Source organism: Hyalella azteca, unplaced genomic scaffold (assembly GCF_000764305.2).
Source record: "Hyalella azteca isolate HAZT.00-mixed unplaced genomic scaffold, Hazt_2.0.2 contig4677, whole genome shotgun sequence".
In the NCBI taxonomy this organism is placed as follows: Eukaryota; Metazoa; Arthropoda; class Malacostraca; order Amphipoda; family Hyalellidae; genus Hyalella; species Hyalella azteca.
Genome location: NW_025934888.1, coordinates 68805 through 87627, shown reverse-complemented (window position 1 = coordinate 87627; position 18823 = coordinate 68805). Strand labels below are relative to the sequence as shown.

At 37.1% G+C, this 18823-nt stretch overlaps 2 protein-coding genes across 2 annotated transcripts; both read left to right on the top strand.

Moving 5' to 3' along the window:
- Positions 1 to 2824: 2824 nt before the first annotated feature.
- Positions 2825 to 11637, top strand: LOC108681536 (tubulin alpha chain-like). Its single transcript, XM_018170580.2, has 5 exons — positions 2825 to 2876; positions 7888 to 8007; positions 9900 to 10017; positions 11049 to 11221; positions 11455 to 11637. The coding sequence occupies exons 1-5, from the start codon at positions 2838 to 2840 to the stop codon at positions 11635 to 11637; spliced, it is 633 nt and encodes a 210-aa protein (XP_018026069.2). The 5' UTR covers positions 2825 to 2837.
- A 532-nt stretch (positions 11638 to 12169) lies between these two features.
- Positions 12170 to 18526, top strand: LOC108681537 (tubulin alpha chain-like). The gene is made up of 5 exons (XM_018170581.2): positions 12170 to 12200; positions 13494 to 13693; positions 14165 to 14291; positions 16128 to 16508; positions 17153 to 18526. Exons 1-5 carry the CDS (start codon positions 12186 to 12188, stop codon positions 17591 to 17593), a joined length of 1164 nt encoding a protein of 387 aa, XP_018026070.1. The 5' UTR covers positions 12170 to 12185; the 3' UTR covers positions 17594 to 18526.
- Positions 18527 to 18823: the final 297 nt, after the last annotated feature.

Below are 18823 nucleotides of genomic sequence, written 5' to 3'. Positions count from 1 at the left end.
CTAAATAGTTTGCATGATTTTCGTTAATTGCTTGTCGCTTAATAAGACTCTAAACTATATATATTGAACAAATTCACAATATGCAACAATAGATTAACGAAACTTGGAGGGAATATATTTACAGGTCAGGAAACTACCGTGTGCTGGTTAAATAAGTACATCAATATTCATTATTAATTAACGTGTAGCTGTAAGTAACGTGAATAGGTACTGAACTCATGGCATCGCACATCGTCGCTTGATGTCGCATAACATCAAATACATCAACGCAAGACATCGGATGAAATATTACGGCTACGCATAATATTTCATAGCATCACTAGCTTGGAAGTCAAAGGCATCACATGATGTTGCTTTGCATCGCATGGCGTGGCATCCTATGGCATTCCACGGCATCTAAGTGCATTGCATGATGCCGTATAAGATTGCATATATAGCATCGCACGACATCACGTGGCATCACATGAACATGAATGGAATTTCATGACATAGCAAAGCGTTGCATATTGTATCACATGACATAGCAAAACATCGCTTGGTATCACAGACCAGCGAATGGCATCACATGACACAGCTCGCTTATCCGACATTCATGTGCTTAAATATTCATACAGATGAATTGGTTTCGGTGAATATGAGAACTATGTAAAGTTTTTTGATCGGCTGCCTTTAATTAAAGTTTAACGTACAATGAACGCCGCTACCTTATGAAGTAGCGTCCACAACCTCGTTGTATGTGCCGTGCGTGTAGACCTCATCGCGTGTAGCGCTCACTTTGAACTAAAATGTTTAAATCAGTTGCATTATGAGTGACGAAAATGCAAAAATAAAATAGCATTTTTATTTCATGCATTATTTTTTAGCATTAATAATGCAATAAAAAGCATTATTTTTGTTTCATGTACAATAGTATTTTGAAATATTCATATATATTTGTATAATTTAATTTTTTAAAATGTAATTTTAATCAAATTACTTCCCACTAATAAGTAATAAGTTCCATTATTAACTTTCCTCAGAAGGTTTATTTTCGTTAGTAGTTCCATTGACCCAATAAGTTTCCTTTAAACTCGTTTTAGTTGTACGAATTCATTGATTAATAGAATTAATATAATAAAATTGTTAAAAATTTGAGTTTCTCATATGAATTTCTGAATACAGCAAGTTGACTTAATAGCCTCCATAAAAAATTCATTTGATATTAACATTAAGAATTCTAAATTAAATTGTTCGAAACTAATTCATTTATTGATCCCAATTAGTTTCGTTCATGAATTTCGATAATTCTTCACGCTTGCTTCAAAAGCTACAGATCGCTCTTGAACAAATTTCGGCAGAGATCACGAATGATTTGAGATTGGTAAAAATTACATTTGGAAGGAGCGCCCTTCCTAATTGTTTGTGAAGTTAAACTGTGTCCGTAAAAAGTAATGTGTTAGTAAAGACTAATGTTTCAGTAACAATCAAACATGTTATTTTTCCGTTATTAAAATTGTAATATTTATGCGGTCTTGATGCATTATGTTTTGGCATTTAATATCTGAATAATTTTTGATTAGAATTTTCGTAAAGACTAATGTATCAGTAACAATCTGACATGTTAATTTTTCTTCGTTATATTAAAGTTGTAGTATTTATGCGGTCTTGATGCATTATGTTTTTGCATTTAATATCTGAATAATATTTGATTAGAACTTTTGGACTAGAACCAGTAGTCATTGCATGGATGGAATGCAGCACTCTATATTTGTATAGCTTCTCTCCATGTGGTCGAAGTCCGTGCATTGATCGGGCAAACTTTCGTGCCACAAAGTTGAAATTTCCGGCACGGTTGTTACATTCATTCTCACGAATGTCATTCGTAACATTAATAAAAATGTGGAAATGTCAATCATAATAAAAGAAAGAAAAATGTGTGCTGAGTTTCATCGATCAGAGGCCAGCGGGATGTCTTTGCTGGAGATCTGATTCAGCGTCATGGCTGTCGGTTCCCTTCGCTTACCCATTAATGGACCAGCAGAAGACAATCGAAATTATTGGCTGCTAAGTTCAGTTTTAGATATTTAAAATTTCAATGGGTATACCGCAGAAAGCATTTAAAAAAATATAACTCAGTACTCACGGCAGTGAGTGACGGAGAGCGTATTTTTTCGTCGACGAAAACGTGGTCACGGACAGATAGACGGATGGACATAACGAGCACAATAGCGCCTTTTTTCCATAAATAAGAAAATGCGCTAAAAATCTCAATGTGATGCTAACACATCAATCGAGATAAAGAATTTTGATGTGAATTTGAACTTCAGTTATCATTTGAGATAGTAATTAATGCTAATTAAGGATAATTCATGCAATATTATCTGTGAAAATTGGAAAACGACCTGTGTTTTTCTGTAGGTAATGTTTTCAGTTTAAGATTGTGTTAATTATAGTAATATCTAGAAAACATTAACCTGAACGCTTTCCTGCATATTATACTTTTGCAGCGGCATTTAGTTGTTAGGAAGTTTTTCTCGTTTTTGACGTAAGGCTAAATCGATTTCTGAAACAGTTAAATTTTCTAAATTACCTAAATTTGCAATTCATTTGAAAATTATTTTTTGTTCGCTTTCAAACGGTGGCATGCAATATGGAACAAGACGAGGACGAAGAAAAGAATCCCGATTTTGGGATAGGAATATTTTTTAACTTGGCGCTTCAAATATGCTTTGAAAATACAACCTAGTCAATTCGTGCGCGTTTGTTGAGCGATTAGATACTTTTGAAACAGAATAGATGAAGAAATTGCACATGAGAAGAAATTCTTAAATTCTTACAAGTGAACAACGTCATCCATCATGGATTCTGAAGAACGCCCATCAACGGCCTCTCACCAGGTGATCAATATATACATATAATTAACAAATATTAGATACTACAAAGCAGCCAGTACCAGCGAATTTTGTTTATGCGAAGTATGTTTTTATTATTTTGTGTGTTATATGTAAGGTCTTAAATTTAAAGGTTATTGACCCTTTCCTGTAACTTCGCAATTTCCTCCTGTTTTACTGTTTTCGCAATTGCACTTATAACAAGTTGATGCCATCAATCTGGAATGAAGGGCGCGAGTTGATTTGATTCACAAAATAGTTGTAGAAAGCAGAAAAGAAATCCGTTTAATCATCATGTATGATTAAATACAATGTAAATAAGAGATTTTATACCTTCTTCATGCCGAATTTTCCTTGTACACTTGATTTATTCGAAATACTCTTATTTCAAGTTGGTTCTTGAGATCCGTCGCGCAAAGTTCTAGCGAAAATTAGTTTCACACATGACTCTTGATTAATTTTCTCCTAGTACCCGAAAAGATTGCTGAGCAAATTTAAATGGAAAATAGGAAAGATACAGACTCATTTCAACAGGAAGTAGCGGTACTCAATTAGGTTGAACAGTTTCATGTAAATCCGGTTTAATCCTCCTATTTTAATCCTCGCGAACAATGTTTATACTATATTTCAAGTAGTATAAATTTCATATATACATGTATATACATAAAATGTATTGATTGACTGATTACAAAAGTGCAATGTAGTCACAATGCATTAAGTGATGGCACCTTTGATGTGATATTCGCGTCTCCTGATGGTGAGACTCACTTCGCTCAGCCACAAAAAAAAAAACACACACACACAAAATGTTGAGAAATGTTGGTGCATATCCTTATAGTATAGCTTATCTTTTTTTAATGTTTGCAATTAAATTAATACCATCTGAACTATTACATTATACAAATGTTTGAGAATCTGTATCAGTAGAATCTGGTAGGTAGGCTGCAACTCGCGGAAGGAACGCGTCACAGGTTCGCGGAAGTCGCTCGCTGGGAGTTGGCTGAGCGGCCGGACAATTGGCTTCGCTGGTCGCTGCGCTTGCCAGATAACCTCGAAAAAAAAAAAAAAATGAAATTCTTTCTGAACTGTTCTCCAATTTTTAAAAGATCCCTAATTTTAACCTCCCTCTTTTTTGCTGGAACCTCGTCGTTTGTTTCGCTATAGCACGCTAAATATAATTATCTCCGAAAGGCGAAAATAATTCTTAGCAATCTCATGATTTGTTTTGTCACAAACATTAATAACTTGCTGACCCAGTACAAATTGTATACGGAGCTGCTGAAATGAGTGGGTTTGTTTCCAACATGGACCATGTGCTTATACTGCTTATATTGTATAGCGTGCGTTCCGTTGCCATGAGCACGAAAGTTCATGCAGTCCACTAATAATTCATGCTAGATTTTTGGGTCATCGGGTGATTGGACAAACATGGACTGGGGAGCCTTTTTCTGCACGGGACCCAAAGTTGACTATTTTAAATGTACGGTAAATACCATAAGATTCCGTGTATTTTACTTAGTCACTCTAAATTAACTTTTTGCCTTCCCAGTTGCTTTTCACCATGTCACAATTCTCTGGTACTGGATTACATCTATTGTTGCGGTATCATGCATGAAGAAGCCCATGCAATAGCTGAATAAGTACTCTCGCTCCTCTCGGTGGAGAATTAATTCTTTGTTATCACGGAACTTGCATCAACGGATGCCTGAAAAAATACGTCTTTGGAATCGATGCCGAATTCGAAATTTCTTTAATTTGGCTGTGTATTTTGCATAAAAAAATTGACAGTGAAATGTTTTTGCTTGCATGATATTTGATTAATAAAGGATTGAACTCGTCACGAATGTTCATCCTTGCCCAAAGTTTAATCCCTTACTAGTATTTGTCAAGTTTGTTCCACCAGACCCTGGTGTAGTTCAAAGTAGCAATCAATCCCATCATAATTGGAGAACCAATCAGAAACGCTCAATCAGTCACTTTAGATAAATAATAAGCCTTCAATTTGGAGCTAGTGCGGCTGTAAATACTGGGTTATCGATTGATCGTTGGATGGCTGTCATGCGGCACTTGAATGACTTGCTGCACCGGCCTGACTCAACCGTATAGTATCACCGTATCAACCGCCAACTCTCGTATCCGTGGCAGAGTTAATACTATGAAGAAGCGAATGAACCGCAGCCAGCAAAGTTTGAAATAGAAAAGTAAAATAAAATTGTTCTTGCTATTGATTTCACTGCGGCAAAACAAATTTTCGAAAATTGTGGGTATCGCCTATTTGAATAGCGCTCGTCTTAACGCAGCATTTTAGTTCCTGTATTTCCATACGTGCAGTAAACGGGAAAAACTTCCCCGTAATTATGAGCAATTAATACAGTCTGTAGCCGCACCTCATTTATTGGATTGAATGAGTTGCTGCAGCTCTTGGCACTCATGAAAAATTCATCATGAATCATATTGGCTTGAAGGCTGGCAGGGTTTCTCTGGCTATTAAATCATCGACAGCAGCTCACTGGCGAAGCTGTTGAAATGTGTAGGTAATTTAGGTAATAAATGTAATGTAGGCAATAGGTAATCTGTTCCCATCCTTTCTGGTATCTTTTTTATTTTTCCCTTGACATTAAACGTATGTGTAACGTGCACCCGAAGTTCGTTTGAACCATATTCTACGATAATTGCTTCTTAGAATAAGTAATATAATAGAATTCAACTGAATATAAATAGAACTCAAATTAAAAGTAAATTTAAAATTGAACAAACTTTCAATTACATGATACCGTTCTAGTCACTTCTGCAATTTATTGATTTCGAGTTATTTCGTGCGGTATTAATATGCTTCTGGCACGCATTCATTTGTTTTTGACAATAATCCACATTATTATAAAGGAATTTGGACGAGTATGCTTTCATACAAAAACTCATACACAAATGAATGAAAAATAAATTGTTAAGCGTTGTATCATCAGGCTAGCTACCAAAGGGTGAGGTACAGTGAAGTTTCAGAATGTAATTCTCGAAGTTTTTTTATGGGCAAATTAATTATTAGGTAGGCATTGTGAAGCACGGGTGAGTCACGACATAAAGCCACGTCGATAAGTGTGGACGTCGGTTGAGCTAAAACTTATCTTGACTAGAGTTATTCATTATATATAGTTTTACAGTGACCGTATTGCGAGTCTCGTGCATTAGTAAGACTAAATTTCTCACTCCTGTGGAAATACTGAGCTGATAATGCAGTCACATTTGTCTCCTTTCATTTCCTCCCTTCTCTTGTGTCTTTAGTATGTCGCAATGCATGAAGTATCGTCAATTCAATTAATTTGTTTTTGTGTGTGTTGACAACACCTCGCAGATTTTTCGGTAAAATCTCAGGAGATTAAGCCTGGCCTTATCTTGGTATGAAGTTGTCTCAGGATTGATCACTCGGGGTTCAGATGAATTGTTCGCTGATAAATTAATTTCCATTTTATAAAATTCTGATCACTTGAGATTCCGTCATATTGGTCAATAGGGATTGTTTGATCCCGCTAATTCTCACTCGGCATCCACGGTGGCGAATTCTGTGTCGCGGTAGGGCGATGTCTGGCTGCAGAGGCTATATATTCAAGACATGATCCCCATTGTCGCTTACAATTCTCCAAAATATTATGCTAGTTTATCACGCGTAACATATTCTTTATTGCTCGATATCTTACGGAAGTGTTCTGTAGTGTGCAATGGTGCTCAGTAGTTTTCAATTTGGTTTATCATCTCGGGAAAATCAAATTAAATCTTGAATACGATGATTTGTGCGTATTTCATTACAGTTCCAAATTTAGAAACTAATTGTGTTACTGTAGTTCTATCTAAAAGGGGGATTGCAATTTGGTTTCAGGATAGTGAGAACACTTTCATCGCCTCTTGAGAATTAAAATATTTGCCTTGTCATCCATCTTTCACTCACCTCTTCGTCAAAACCAACCGCTGTTGACGCTGTCGCCGCAGTCCATCACTAGCATAGTCATTACTAGTCAAGGACCCAGAAAGTCGGGGCGAGGTACAAGCAATTGTGCTCTCCCAGTACTTGTATACACTCAGAGTGCAACTAGAGTTTATTGATCCCGATGCCTCCACTGATTGCTTCTGATGCTTAGTAGCCATTATCTCGAATGATCCAAACATAATTGCCTCCTGCAATGAATTCGATGACATATGTGAGCGGCCAGACAACAATTGCATGTAATATTGTCAATCATAAGATGCTTGTCAAAGGGTTATAAATTTCTAGCTTGTCAACATCTGTTAGCGTTTGATTTTCAAGTTTGAACAAATGACGGGTGACAGGCGCAGGACTTTGGTACTTTTGAATTTGAAACGTCTATGAAATTTAGCTAAAATCAAGTTCAATGTATTAAGTTTTAACTAGAATACTCCGAATTATCTTTGATGAGATACTTTAAGGGAAAAAGTGTTCATTTATGCCAACGCCTTGCCCATTTGAAGAGCTGTGTGCTGTCGTTGCACCTAATGTAAAGATTACGAATTTAGATTTTCCTTTAACAATAGAGAAGATTTTATCTAGCTCCTTTCGTCACTAAGAATGCAGATTTGATATGGGACTCTTCTCTCTGTTTCTGTGCATGTGATCTATTTCGGCAAATCAAGACCCCATTATAACACCATTAAACAATTCAATACGTTTCGCTATATTTCATATGGAAAATATAAAATTAGTTCATACATTTTCAGGTGCATGAATATCATGAACTTGTACCTCCTAAGGATGGCGAACGTGAACGATATCCTCTTGTTTTTTTTCACACCATTAAATAATTCAATATATTTCGCTCTTGGGGAATTTCACACGGAAAATATAAAATTAGTTCATACATTTTCAGGTGCATGAATATCATGAACTTGTAGCTCCCAAGGATGTGTAACCTGCTGGCGAACGATATCCTCATGTTTTTTTTTGTCATATGACAAGCAACATTCAACCAATTCTCATTTGCATAAAGTAAGTCTCACCTTCCCACTGCAGCGCGAAGTGGTGAGTCTACACGTGGGTCAAGCCGGGGTGCAGTTGGGGGCAGCGAGCTGGCAGCTCTTCTGTCTCGAACACAACCTCAGCCCCGCGGGGGTGAGAGCGCCCCCCTCCCATGTACGTAGTGGTATGGTATCTATCTCATACATGTATTATTTCTATTATTATATTTTATAATTATAATTGTAAAAAAATTATTTTTATAAATGTATTATTCTCACCAAGGCAAGGCGAGATCATCTTCAGGTGTTCCGTGCAATCTTTAAGTTGTCACATGTTTTTTTAAATGTATTGGTGTCACATTCTGCCAAGTGCAATTGTTTTATAATTATTATAATAATAATTAACAATAGTAATAATAATTATTAATTATTATTATTAATAATAGTTATTACTAATGATAATAATAATAATTATTAATCATTCTAAGTGCAACCGTATCAATTTTGAGAAACGGTATTGTGTCACCTCCTCACAGGCCGTAATGCTATAAGTACCATAGAGGTTTTAGAAGTATTTGTAATTAGAAAGTGTCGTTTCACTAGTGGTGGGTAACCCGCAAAGCGTCCCATATAAATTATATATCACAATATTTCCAATGTCCCTCATTAGCTCCCACGTCTCAGTAATTTGAATGAATTGCAGTGAAAGACCTTTCGCGTGTACCTGTAAAAAAATTAATTATTAGAAATTGTGAATAAATTTGTATATTCTAAGAGCATCAGAAAGGCTGTTATTTGGGAGACATTCTTTTTGCAAACTTCAAATAATTTTGGCACGAGTCCGTGAGACGCTCAGACAAGCTAAACCACCACCGTCTTCCACACAAGTAGACTGCACTAACTGCATTTTTATAAATTAGGAATCTGATAGGCAATTTACTGTAATTTTGCATCGAAGCAGTTCTGTGTTATTGTTCAAGAACATTCTAAATATATCAGCAATTGACTGACATGTGAGAAGTAAAGATTTAATGATACTGAAATCTTCGGGAGAAATCCGCGGATTAAAATTTTGTAACCTAACCGTTTATGGATAGGTATTCGGATAGAATTTTTATATTGCATGATATAGGTTTTTGATGCAAGAAAACATCTGTTCGCACGTCTTAATTTTACTTAGCATTATTCTTTTCTTTTGGAATTTTATTGATTATAATATAAAATTTAAGTTAAAAGTTATAAACATCAAATTTTATTCTTTAATGATCCCCCTCCCCAAAAAAGACCTTCAAATTCACCCTCTTTCTGAATACCTTATAACCTTACAGCTTACACTATCAGATGCAAGGAAGTTTACAAAGTTAGGATGATATTACGAATTTAGTTTACGTTTCGATATGTTAACGAAAAACTCTGTTCATTTGTTTATTTCAATGTACGCAAGTTCAAACTTTGTTCAATGTGCGCAAGTTCGGTCATTGTGTGGCGGGGAGTTGTGACGGAGTTGTTTGGTCTACATTCTGTACGATGTTGCATGTGCATTTAACAGTAATAAATTCACCGGCTAATGCATTGTACCTGAAATTAATGACAGATAAATCCAAAATTGTTTGCTTATGTGTGTATTATGGCAGTATTTTTGATGTAATTCAATATTATATTTTCAGTTAAGTAGAAGTAAAAGGAAATACTGGATAGGAATTACTCAACTCTCAGAGAAAAATTAGTTTATTCTCTAAACTTTAGGGACGATCACAAGCTGCACTCCATTATGATAGAGCGCGAAGGCTCAGCTGGCAATTGTAGATCGAGCGAAAGCACAGCTAACAAAGGGTTAAAAGAACAGGCCGATGAAAATTTAAAGCTTTTTCCCCGCTTGAAAAATTAAAGAACATCCTTCAATTTTCACACTCTCCAATTCATTCAGAAATTAGCGACTTTTAATTTTTGCAATGAATTATGACCTCTAAAAAATTACTGCTTTTCTGGAACTGCCAAGTAAGCATTTAATGCAATTTATAAGCTTAAAATGCACCCTAATTCATGCGATCTTTCCTCTTCGTGCAGCCTCCGCCTCTTACCTACGACGAAGACGACTTGAGTTTCCTTTCATTTTTCGAGGAGGCGAGCGCGAACAGGTACCGCCCTCGCGCCGTCTTCATCGACACTGACCCCTCCGCTGTCCGTGAGTCCGGTTACGCGGATATAATGCGTTACTAATCAGGGGCCATACTTTAAAAACTCGCTAAGTGAACGCAAGTACTTACGCTCTATTTTCTTGTCTATGATTGGTGGATTTGGCTTGAAAGGCCGTCAATGATTGGCTGATGAACTTACGATCTCTTAACTTTTTTTGAAAGTATAGGCCCAGAGCTATTGGGTATCTGGGTAATTCTTTTATTAACTTTTAGGAAAACATTTGTAGAATTGCCTTTTAAAATTAAGGCCGGAACTTAGAATTAAAAACAGAATAGTTATAATTAAATTACGCATTTAAGAATAATTTATCTCTAGTATTCGCAGTATAATTACATCATTACTTAAGAAAATTTGCATCAAGAAGCGATCTTTGGAAATTTTCTCATAACATTTTAGAATTCTAAATAAAAATTGTAACTGTACGAGAGAAATGTACACTGTACGGAGTATTGAGCCATAAGCCTTGTATAACTGTCCTCAAGACGACGCACAGCTTATCTAGCCATACGTTAATTCCATAACTGTGAATTAAACGATGCATAGCGCATTAAGTCATGAGTCCCACATACCTGGGGCCATACTTTCAAAGCTCGCTACGTGAATGTAGGTACTTACGCTCTATTTTCTTGTCTATGATTGGTGGATAGTGCTTGAAAAGCCGTCAATGATTGGCTGATGAACTTACGATCTCTTAACTTTTTTTAAAAGTATGGGCCCTGTGCATTAAGCGATGTATTATACTGGCATTTCGAAAGTCTACGGAAATTTCCTTTCTATATTAACATCCCGCGTTGAACGATTAGAATCTACTCTATTTGGGTTAGAAGTTTCAATGGAAGACTCGTCGCATGAAATTAAGGTTTTTCTACTTAATAAAAAGAGTAATTGAGACATCCCTGAACTATTAAGAAATTCGTCAAAAGAACAAATTAAAATAAACCGATAAAATTGAGCAAAACAATTGAATAAGGTTTCTTGGCTAGCCTCTGTACGCAATACGCATACGTCTGTACGCAGAACAGCTGTCGGCGTCGCCGTACGCTCGCCTGTACAGCGGCGCACAGCTGCTGTACGGCAGGGAGGACGCTGCTAGTAACTTCGCTCGAGGCTACAACTCTGCAGGCCACCGCCTGCTGCAGCCTGCACTGCAGCAGATCAGGCTGCAGGTTGAGGCTTGCGACAATCTGCAGGTTGGTGGAGGTCGTAGCGTGTAATAGCCTTCATAAGTCTGGCTAACTTATGAAAAGAGCTGAGTTATAAAGCGAGCTAACTTATGAAGGTCACTTCACAGTTCACTTCCAAGACTGCAGAGGTTCCATGTACCAGAATTCGCCTAACTCGCATATTCTGTAATAACGATACTTATATACTAAATTTAGATGATATAAATTGTAAATATAACTAAACAATAAATTCATGTGAGATTGTACACGACATGCCAACGCGTGATGCCGAAGCGTTGCCTTCTCAGGGCTTCCTGCTGCACCACGCTGCTGGGGGTGGCACAGGCTCCGGCCTCACAGCGCGTCTTGCCGACCACATCGCCACCGAGTACCCTAAGAAAATCGATGTCAGATTTGCCGTCATGCCTTCCACAAAGGTTTGAGTAAGAATATAGCAATGAATAAGATGAGTAGCATCTGAGTAGGAATATGACAATGAATAAGATGAGTAGCATCTGAGTAGGAATAGTACAATGAATAAGATGAGTAGCATATCTGGGTATGAATATAACACTGAATAATATGAATAGCATCTGAATAAGAATATTACAATGGGGCCCTTGATATACGGGGACTGAATTTAGTGAATGGTGACTATCTAATACTCTGCAAAGGCGACAAATGAGGCCCAGTCTCAATTTTATAGCTGTCATATTGCCTTGATCTTTGTTTACGAAGAGAGCTGACTTATAAAGCGAGCTGACTGTTAAAGGGAGCTGACTTATGAACTTATGAAGTTCTGTCTGAAGGACTTATGAAGAGAGCTGTCTGGTAAAGGGAGCTGACTTATGAAGAGAGCTGACTTATGAAGCGAGCTGACTTATGAAGAGAGCTGACTAATGAAGCGAGCTGACTTATAAAGCGAGCTGTCTTATGAAGCGAGCTGACTTATGAAGCGAGCTGTAAGAAAATCGATGTCAGATTTGCCGTCATGCCTTCCACAAAGGTTTGAGTGAGAATATGACAATGAATAAGATAAGTAGCATCTGAGTAGGAATATAAAAATTAATAAGATGAGTAGCATCTGAGTAAGAATATAAGACTGAATAAGACTAGTAGCATCCGAGTAGGAATAGTACAATGAATAAGATGAGTAGCATATGAGTATGAATATAACACTGAATAACATAAATAGCATCTGAATAAGAATATAACAATGGGGCCCTTGACATACGAGGCATGAATTTAGTTAATGGTGACGATCTAATACTCTGTAAAGGCGACAAATGAGGTCCAGATCTCAATTTTATAGCGGTCATATTGCCTTGTTCTTCGCTTGACGGGATGTTTCTTTGCGTACCAAAAAATATTTTTTGGTAAAATCTCCAGAACGGTGATTTAAGTCAAAATTTCATCATTACATTCACTAAATTTTCTTAATAAAATGGAATTTATTAGGAATTTGGATATGGAGAGGAAACGAGCTCGAGCTTAAAAAAATTGCTCCACCATGTGAATGTTAATATAAATTATATGTTTTCATGTCATATTTTGCAATTAGAATGTCTATTGAATAAATTTCCTTAACAAGAAGTATTTTATTTAAAAGATTAGGATAGAAAATTTTAGACGTCCGCTGAAATTTATCTATATTCTTTTCTACGGAAAGATATTTCCCCGATGTATGTCATTTACGCTCAAAGGTCTTGCGTTTTTTTCGAACAAGGATCCAGTTGGCGACAGTAAATTCTATTTCCAGCTTGCGAAATCAATAATCAATAACCACACAAAGTTGTTAGCTATTTAGTTTAAAACGTAATTAAAAAACTTCGAATAAAAATTAACTTTGAAACCGTTGAAGGCCTCTGACGTCTGAAAAAATTTTTTCCTCGCAGATTGTGTTGTTATTAGTTGCAATTAAATTTTGTCGAATAATAGACTTGGGCCTCAAGTGAATTACGTGCCCGTAAGTTGATTTGAATGACTAATTAATTTGAATTGACAACGCTGTTTTACTCTCTTTTAAATTAAGATTGGTTCACGTTGAAATAATCTTCCACAGTGTACACAGCTAATGGTACGAAAACATAACCTTGACATAGATGATGGTTACCAATCATTGCGTCACATTGAAGATGATCTTCCACAGTGCACACAGCTAATGATACGAACACAATACCTTGACATGGATGATGATTACCTATCATTGCGTAACAGTAAAGATGGTCTTCCAGTGCACACAGCTAATGATACGAAAACATTAACTTGACATGGATGATGATTACCTATCATTGCGCAGGTGCTGAGCGCTGTAGTTGAGCCGTACAACGCTGTGCTCAGCTGCCACAACTCCCTGCAACGCTGCAGCGCCTCCTTCGCCGCCGACAACTCCTTCATGTACGACCTCGCGTATCACAGACTCGCCATACGCCGCCCCACCTTCCGCCACATCAACGCTATCTTCAGCCAGACCATCTCCGCTGTTACCGGGTCCCTGAGGTGCCTATAGTGTGCATGGGTCAAACTTTCAAAACTCGCTAAGGTAACGTAAGTACTTACGCTCTATTTTCTTTTCTATGATTGGTGGATTTGGCTTGGAAGGCCGTCAATGATTGGCTGATGAACTTACGTTCTCTTAACTTTTTTTGAAAGTATAGGCCCATATTTTTTGGTGTGCATAGACCTACGTCGTGAGATTCTGCGCAATTCAGCTGGATGAAAACTTGACCCATTGTTTTCGTGAATGATCATGTGTCTTTTCAATACATTTCCCTCTACTAGAATGCTCATTTCAGAGAATCGATTTGCATAATATTTTAGTGTCATGTTCACTATAAAAAACATGAAAAATAAGAACATGTATACGTAGATTAACTCAACAACGACGATCATTTTCCTAATTGAACTATTATAAGCTCTAATATAATGATAATATATAATATAATATTTAATTTATCCGTGAATATGCAGGTTCGATGGAGCGCTGAGCATGGGTTTGTCAGAGATCTGCACCAACCTCGTGCCCTTCCCTCGTCTGCAGTTCATCTCGACCAACTACGCGCCGCTCGTACCACCCCAACACGTTACCTTTAACAGGGTTCGTGGCTTCCTTAATAAAGTCAATAGACGTTTCCTTAATAATAAATNATCCAGATGCTTCCTTAATAATAAATCCAGACACTTCCTTAATAATAAATCCAGACGCTTCCCTAATAATAAATCCAGATGCTTCCTTAATAATAAATCAAGACGCTTCCTTAATAATAAATTCAGACGCTTCCTTAATAATAAATCCACACGCTTCCTTAATAATAAATCCAGACGCTTTCTTAATAATAAATCCAGACGCTTCCTTAATAATAAATCCAGACGCTTCCTTAATAATAAATCCAGACGCTTCCTTAATAATAAATCCAGACGCTTCCTTAATAAATCTCGTTTTCTTCAAGACGCCGAATAAATTTAAATTGCATTTTACGGTATTATGGGAATTTAAAAGCAAAGAAAACGCCAAGCAAATTCACCATATCGATATTGAAAACCTTTCGGAGTCCAGCTCCATCATCAGTTTGACAATCTAAAAATGATTAAAATCATTTTATAAGTCAAAATTCTAAGAATTTTGAAATAATTTCATAAAATTCTTAATAAGAAAATTATTTTTAGATTGTCGAACTGATGATGGAGCTGTACTCCGAGACGTTTTAGACATCGATATGGTAAATTTGCTTAGCGTTTTCTTTGCTTTTAAATTAATTGTGAACTTGTGATATAAGCAGACTGATAAAATAAGTACCACGGTATTATGGGTTTTATACGTAGGCGGCATGTACGTGGGTGTCATGTCTACTTTGGGTTGGGAATTCAGTTATTGTATCATTTCATCCGGGGTTATTTCTGAAAACGTTATATATTATCCGTACAACGCTGTGCTCAGCTGCCACAACTCCCTGCAACGCTGCAGCGCCTCCTTCGCCGCCGACAACTCCTTCATGTACGACCTCGCGTATCACAGACTCGCCATACGCCGCCCCACCTTCCGTCACATCAACGCCATCTTCAGCCAAACCATCTCCGCTGTTACCGGGTCCCTGAGGTGCCTATAGTGTGCATATCTTTTGGTGTGCATAGGACTACGTCGTGAGATTCTGCGCAATTTAACTGGATGAAAACTTGTCTCATTGTTTCTGTGAATCATCTGGCGTCCTTTTAAATACATTTCCCTCTACTAGCATGCTCACATCAGATAATCAATTTGCATAACATTTTAGTTTCATGTTCACTATAAAAATACATAAAAAATAAGAAGAGTTATAGATATAGTATAGGTGCGACTGTAGCTTAGCACTCGTCGAGAACAGGTGCGATTGTAGCTTAGCTCCCGTCGAGAACAGGTGCTACTGTAGCTTAGCACCCGTCGAGAACAGGTGCTGGCGGCATGTACGTGGGTGTCATGTCTACTTTGGGTTGGGAATTCAGTTATTGTATCATTTCATCCGGGGTTATTTCTGAAAACGTTATATATTACTGAAGTTTTGAATGATTTATTCTTGGTTATGTAGCAAGAGAAATAGCAAATGCGTGTGATTTATCATAAATTATAATATATTAATATATATTTCAGAAATGATCAAATCTTAAAAATGTTATCACGGGAAACATTAATTAATTTAAAAAAAATTAATATTAGCATCATAATTATTATCTTGAACGCAACTCATGCGGAGGAAACATTACACTGTTTAGGATTTACAGATTTTAGACTTTCTCGCCTGCCATTTTAAACTTTGACATAACGACTATGCTTTTAAAGTTTGATACTTCGACTATGCCAACTGAAATTTTATGCCGAAGGTTATTTCAGTTTATGGTTGAAAAAGAACACATTTGCACAAGTCCATTCTATCAGATTGCACTTAATATCTCTTTCCAGTTCACAACCATGGACATCACGCGTTCAGTCTTCCAGAGCGCCGACCCCAAGGAGGAACTTCTCCAGCAAGACGTTCCTGTTACTCCATCCTCGACCATGTCATCGTTCTCTGCTCCTTCATCCACCCAACTTTCATTCTTCACTCCATTGCCTCCCATCCGTCGCTCCTCGTTTTCGGCACCATCTAGCGCGCCTTCCACCTCTTCCTCCACTTCATCCACTTCCCCCATGTGGAGCGGTCCCCTCAGCCCAGGTGTACACATGGCGTGCTGTCTCATGTACAGAGGGCAGGTCAAGCCCTCGGATGTCACAACTGCCATCAAGAAAGTTATTCAGAAGAGGGCAATAAACTTCGTATCATGGACGCCCACGGGCTTCAAGGTGCGCAGATTTTGTAGGGCGCTATTTGTATTTAAATAATTTATCGTTCCAACATCGTATAGTCTTAGGAACTGTAATATATGAGAGGATGTAAGTTGTAGAAGTAGCATTAGTTTTATAATTTTCAATTGTAATAGATCGTATTATTTGTGCCTTTAAATCGCCAAAATCAAAGTGATGATACACTGCAGCAGCTGCCGAGCAAGAAGGGGAATGTAGTTCACACTCCAGAACTACAACAAATATTTAAGTAGTTTGAATTCAGAAAACTAAGGCGTGGCAAAATTTTAATTCACAAGTTAATATATAATGCATTACGTTAATTGAAAATTATTCATGATAGGGCCGAGAAAACCTACCCATTAAAATGAAAGTTAAAAAGTTTTAATATATTTGAATGAAATATTAGCGTGTTTGTACTGATGACCCATACTTCAGAAATGAAAAAAAATTTCTAGCCATAAAATATTTTCTCAGACTAAGTCACTTGTATGTGCCACATGCTACCGTGATGTTACATACGAGTCAACATCGAATTTATCATCAAGATATTAGAGTGGCCATGAATCTGTACCTTCATTAATATGCATGCAAATATAATTAATAATGATTGAATAATGAATAATTGAATAACAAACTCGCAGGTTGGAGTAAACTACCAGCCTGTGACAACCCTGCCTGAGCTGGGGCTACCTCGGCTGCCTCGGTCGGTATGCGTGTTGTCGAACACGACGTCTGCGCGGCACCAATGGGAGAAGCTTGCGGCCGACTTCGATAAGCTGTTCAGCAAGAAGGCTTTCTGCTTCTGGTACCTGGACGAGGGCATGAGCCTTGAAGACTTGACGGAAGCCAGGGAAGACGTGGCCGTGATGATCAAGGAATACATGGACGTAGAGGAGATGACAAGTAGGGAGGCCGCGAGGCGGAAAATTGAGACAGAATCGCTGGTGGATAGCAAGACAGAATCGCTGGTGAATAGCAAGACGGAATCGCTGGTGGATGGCAATGCCGGGGATGCAAGAGTTGACGATAAGAAAAGAAGGCGCATGAAGAGACCGCGGTTACGGAACCATTCATTGCCGTAGTGTCGTGAATTTATGCTTTTTTTCGTGATGTGAAGTTGGTTCGGGATAGTCGAAGGATTTAGATGTATGTTCTTGAACTCAATTCTGTTTATCAAGCATTGGTCGGTTTCTAAGAAATTGTATCATTGGTGAATGTTGAATGTGTGGTAATTTAGTTACATGTTGATCTCATTTTATTCTGTTTGGCCAACTTGATGTTTAGGTTTAATTGTGATGAAGCATGCGGTCAGTGCTTATGCTCTAACCCGTCATTTGATGATGGTGTGACTAACGTGTGATAATCGTATAATGTGACTAACATGTGATAATCGTATTATATGACTAACATGTGATAATCGTGTAATGTGTTTATCGTGTGATAATCGTATATTTTAATTTGTACTCATAAAGACATTACTCCAGCTAGCATGCAATTGTTTATTCAAAAGAAGCGTATAAATGTCAGTTTTTGCCGTCTTAACGAGTCAATTCAGCGATCACCTGCTTTATTTTGAACTTTCTACTATATTGTGAGGTTTTCTTTTTAATCGGGCTATAACCAGCACAATTATTCAATGTTCACATGTGGCGTTCAAATGTTCAAAATCAATTTAAATTTAAATTTACATTATATTTTTAAAAAATTAATTGAATTTGCTACACATTCTCTACGCTTGAGAAGCCCAAACCTTGCGCCTACCCAATTAGTTGCTATCCATTAGTAGCTTTCACGTAATTTTTATGTTACAACCTCATCAACAATTTTTGAATTAACGCTGATTAATAACAAGGAAAATTTAGTTAACTTAATCCTTAACTTATTATGGAATTAAGTTTCCTATTATTCCGTTGTTATCCATACTTGATGATCTCACTTTCCTCATATTAGAGATCAAAGAACACATCCGTAACTCATACGTGTCACCTCAATTCTTCATCAGCCCTAACTGCACTAATAGCATTAAGCATTATTTATAAATTTTTATTGATGTTTGGTAATATTTGCGAATATTTAAGAATATTCCTTGTGATTTATACTCCTTGTTACCTAATAAAACGATTGTGAAAATATTTTATTATAAGTAAGCCTTAATTTATAGCCTTAACAACTCTTGCTTTAGTGAGGAGGCTGCGCGTCGAAATGCTCTCACGAGCTACGGCAATGGTTCGTGTGTTGGTGGGTAGATATACAGCACAATGGTTGGTGCGTTGGTGGTTAGATATACAGCACAATGGTTCGTGTGTTGGTGG